At 37.0% G+C, this 4,733-nt stretch overlaps 1 protein-coding gene across 1 annotated transcript in view; it reads right to left on the reverse strand.

Annotated features, from left to right (window-relative positions):
• FBN1 (fibrillin 1) overlaps window positions 1-4,727 on the reverse strand; it is a 232,956-nt gene extending 228,229 nt beyond the window's left edge. Inside the window, exon 1 of the mRNA XM_023527716.1 lies at window positions 4,501-4,727. Coding sequence (XP_023383484.1) covers window positions 4,501-4,664 — 164 coding nt within the window. The 5' untranslated portion in view covers window positions 4,665-4,727. The remainder of the gene's footprint in view (window positions 1-4,500) is intronic.
• Window positions 4,728-4,733: the final 6 nt, after the last annotated feature.

The following is a 4,733-nucleotide window of genomic DNA, read 5'->3' on the forward strand; positions in this document are numbered from 1 at the left end:
TACCATGTGCCCAGCTCCTAGGTTCAATATTTTGCTTGAATAGAGTCACTGGTGTAATCTATAATCTTTTTAAGTATCTTCTACACAAGATGAGAAAGAAACATTTCAATATTCTTTAAAATTCCAAATAAGTTTAAAGATATGTCTGTACTTCCATTTCTGTCAGTCCTGACCTCATCTCACTAGAGGTTGATGCATGTTTTAATTAATTTGTAATACCAACAACTTAGGCAATTTGTAAACAACGCCTATGTCTTAAATGTTATGAAATGAGTCACGTAAATATTTTGTCTCCATCTCTTGTTTAAAATATGGAATTGCTGAAAACTTCTACGTAAGAATACCTTTTTTTTTTTAATGATGCCTCAATAATTTAGTTTAATCTTTTCAATAAATGCAGAGACAAACCATATCACTGCAGGAGTATTTTCCCCATATTTAAATATTAGCCTATCTGACTTCAGATGAAGTCCTAAAGTCCTCTTTGTAAAGTAAAATGGGCTTTATAAAGTCTACAGAACTTTTTCTGTGTTCCCTGTTAACATTCTTTATTTTAATAGCAGACTTCTGTGTAATTAATCCCTAGGAGTTTCCCATCACATAATCTACCCTGTGTATGAACTGTTCCACATGTATTTTTCTGGGAACAAGACCTCTGGAAAAAATAAACAAATAAACAAAGACCAAAAGGAATCATGCGCAAGGGGACAACTTGTGTGAAATAACAACCAGTCCCATACACTTATAAACTAGGTAACAAAGATAGAAGTTCTCAATCCACCTTATCAGAGATTTAGGAAAAGGGGGTTTTACTCTAAAGATGTTTTGCCTTTGACAAGAAACTGTAATATTTCCTTATTTGAAGCTAAAGCAATACGGCAATCATAAATAATGGTGCACATCTACTGCTATTCAAGTAGAGTTGTGTGTTTTTTAAATTGGATTGTCTCCCACACTTTTTGCCTAATCACAAAACTCAAGAATTTGGCTGAGAAAAACTCTTACGAACTGAAATTCAAACAAGAAAACTAGAATTTTATTATTTCTCATAAAATCATTTCACACATGTTAAGCAACAACCAAGCAAAGGAAAACTACTATACATTTATTATTTGAAAACATTTCTGAAACTTGCAAAATTCTCATTTCAAAATAGAGAAAAATGCAATTTTTACAGAGTGAATGTTGACCACACTCATTCCATTAAAAAAAATTTCTGTAAAAACAGAAATTGGCAATTTACTCTAAGAAAACACAGCAAAAACTGGGAAGAAACTTGAGGATGCTTAAATTTCCACTGTGGAACAACTTCTGCTGCCCAGTGGGAAGGAAAAAAAAAAAAACAAAAAAAAAACACCTGCAACAGGATGGAAGGAGAGAAAGACAAGCGAGGACCATACACCCAAAGAAGAAAAACTAGGCAGGTCTCTAGTCTGTGAAGTGAGGGAGCTGACAGGATAGAAATACATATACCAAGAAGAACACCAAGGCAAATTCTGTAGTTACCTGTCACATCAGGAAAAGACAAGAGGGCAGTATTTGTAGGAGAGACTAGATCAGTGCACAGCAGACACTGATGAGCTTAAAGGGCCTTTTAACTAGAGGAAATATTAGTGAGGTGCTGAAAGCTGCTGCCACCAACTGGACATCAGGCAGACTTAGGGGTTACAAATCACTTTCACTTCATAAACTGTGCATTTCCATTAAAATGGTAAACAGTTTTACTGTAGTCAAAGTGGTTAGTTTTTAAGCTGGTAATATTTTAACTAGCAAAAATAGAAATTCTAAGCAATAACTGGAAAAATGTAACACACAACTGCTTTCCTTGATGATTTCTACAGCAGGGCATGGTTCAAAGACTTATTCATGTCAGACTGTAACAGCAATAAGCAGAAAGAATACATTTTAAATGTTACTCAAATTTAATATCAGAACTGCTGTTTATTTTAAATGAATTAGAAAACCTTTGACCCAGGAGTCCTATTTTTATTAATTTGTACTCCATAAATTTTTACATGTACACACTCAGGCATGTAGTACAATGTTGGTGATAGCAAAAAAAAAAAAAATAGTATAATCTAAAGAGACATCATTAGGGAACTATTCTAGCCACATTACAGAATTCTATACAAGAGAATGCGTGAGGTTGAGCCATTTGAGTTATAGATGGAGGCACTAAAGATATATAAACGTGAGCAAGGTTCAGAAAAGTATAGACAGTATATTCCATGTAGTAAAAAGGATACACATATGTATATGCATAGATACATACATATTTATGTGTATATGTATATACCTATATCTAAAAATGTGCACAAGAAAATGGTCTCTGAAAGGTAGGTGGAGAAATATTTTTAATTGTATATCTTTTTAAATTATCATTTTTATGTCCCCAAATATATACATATACATACATATATAGATAACATGAGAATTATAAAATTTTTAAATTATATTATACCTTTGTTATAGATTCATTATTATATTAAACCATATTATATTAACATATATTATTATACTATAAAGGTTAACTAATTCTTTTTAAAACCTCTATATATGTGTAAAATCTTAAAGATAACATGAGAATTAGAAACAGTCATAATCGCTGTTCAATTTAATACCACAACTTTAGCAAGGCTTTATAAATAGTTTGCAAGAGTGTCACATCTGTGTTAGTAACCAAATACTATGAGGAACAGAGAAGGTTATCTCTTGATAGTCATAAAAAAATGTAAAACCTAACAGAAGTGCTGGTGTGAGTAAAAGTGTGGACATTCTGTTAAGAAGTAAAGCTTAGTTTGTTTTCACATTGAGTCTGTGCCTCCTAGGGAAACATGCTGGTTGCTGGTTGTGATAGCACATAGAAATGAGACAAATGTCTGGCCAGGCCTAAAGTCTCCCTGCAGACCTTCAACCAGAGAATTAAACCCCCACTTCCTCTCTCTCTATAGAAACAATGGCATCAAGCTTAGACATTAAAATAATATCATACTGCAGAAATATTTTTGAAGGAAAAATGCTGGACTAAAAGAGGTCCTTTTAAGAGTTTCTGTCCATCTATTGAACTTACCATTGGCCTTGCACACAGAGCAGTAAATGCCTGCTGCCTGATCAAAATTAGGTTTACTATGATAAGCAAATTTTCTTTCCGGCATTGTTAGAATCCTCCGTTTATTTTCCACAAAGACCAAGACGGAACTAAATTAATCAAAACTATTTCCTGGGGTCGGAAAATCATGCATATTTTACCACAGCCTAAGTTCTTGGCTCTGACAATCATCCTGTCCCCAGTCTAGACGAGGACTCAAAAACTGATCTGTCAGTTTACTGCACTTTTTCTTTCCTACCTGGGCCATACAAACACAAATTACACTACATCTATAATTAAAACAGCCCATAACAGAAAAGAATAAGTGAACCATTCAGCCATATATCCCAATGAACAACATCACTTGGTCACTCGGGGCCCTATAATCGAACTACAGAACTGCTCAAAAAAAAAAAAAAGAGTGACAATGAGAATCGTAAGAACTTAATAGAAAATCTCTGTGTGTTTCCTGTTTTGGGTTCATTTAACAGGCTCGTCCAAGGAGATAAAATGGGTCATTTACAATCCATCCTGCTGCTTCTCTGGAGGCTTAAATTTAAACAATCTCAGAAAGAGGTTTCTCTTTCAATCTGAACAATTTTAAAAGAAGTGTATTCCACCCTTCTTAAATTCATGAAACTAAAAATCCTTATACAGTCAACCTGCCTATTTTAAATATTTCTTGCTGAAACATTTTCTGTAATAGTGACATAGGAAGCTGGTGATATGCTCGGTTGCGCGTATATAACACATACACCATTAGTTTAAAAAAACCCGTTTAAGGTCACAGCAGCATGACTGCCTCAGTACAACCTAAAAACAAGTTCTCAGAAACTGTTGCCTTGATCTGCTTCCAGTGCAGACATCTGAAGAACAGTTATCATCCAGAAAACCCAGTTCCTAATTTTAATCAGCATAACTTAGAGAAGAGCCAATCATTAACTGTATGTCTTCTCTGGCTGTCTGTCATTGGAACCTCTTCTTTTCCTTGTTCCCTTACAAATAAATGGAGCATCTGCAAGGATGCCCACAAGGAAAGTACTTTCCCCTAAACCCAACCAGAATTGGTATGAAAGGAAAGAAATGGACTCTCCCCTTCTCAGTCACAGCTCCTCCCCTTCTTCTTCAAAGAACCCTCTAGCTTCCTAAAATCAGCCTCGACAATGGCCCAAGATTCCTTTTAACTATGACATCGCCTCTGGGGCAGAAATCCTTAGAGTAGTAGCAAGGTGGTTTAGCCTCGAATGCGTTGAGGACTGGGTAACCCTTGCACCTCTAAGGTGCCCCCAGGAGGTCTTGTTAAGAATCCGTAGTTCTACCATTGCGAGTCGACTGTCAGTTTCTCTGGATCTTGATACTAGGGAGAAGAGGGAGGGGAAACCCACACCGAAGGCGCTGGCCCGTTCCATTACCCTTTAAGCGCGTCGTGTCCTCCGCCGCCTCTTCTCTTGGCCCGGCTGGCTCTGGTTTCCTTCACGTTCCCAGCCTCCAAATTGGTGTCCGCCCCATGGCTCGTGTAGGACGCTAAGAGCACGGTAAATCCCAGGGCGAACTCCAGCAGCCCCCCTCTCCGCATGATGCCGAGCGGCTGCCGGCTCCCGCCGCCTGTCGCCGTGCCCCGGGCTCGCTCCGCGGCCGCCGCTGC

The sequence above is a fragment of the Pteropus vampyrus genome, unplaced genomic scaffold (genome assembly GCF_000151845.1).
Source record: "Pteropus vampyrus isolate Shadow unplaced genomic scaffold, Pvam_2.0 Scaffold19, whole genome shotgun sequence".
Classification (NCBI taxonomy): domain Eukaryota; kingdom Metazoa; phylum Chordata; class Mammalia; order Chiroptera; family Pteropodidae; genus Pteropus; species Pteropus vampyrus.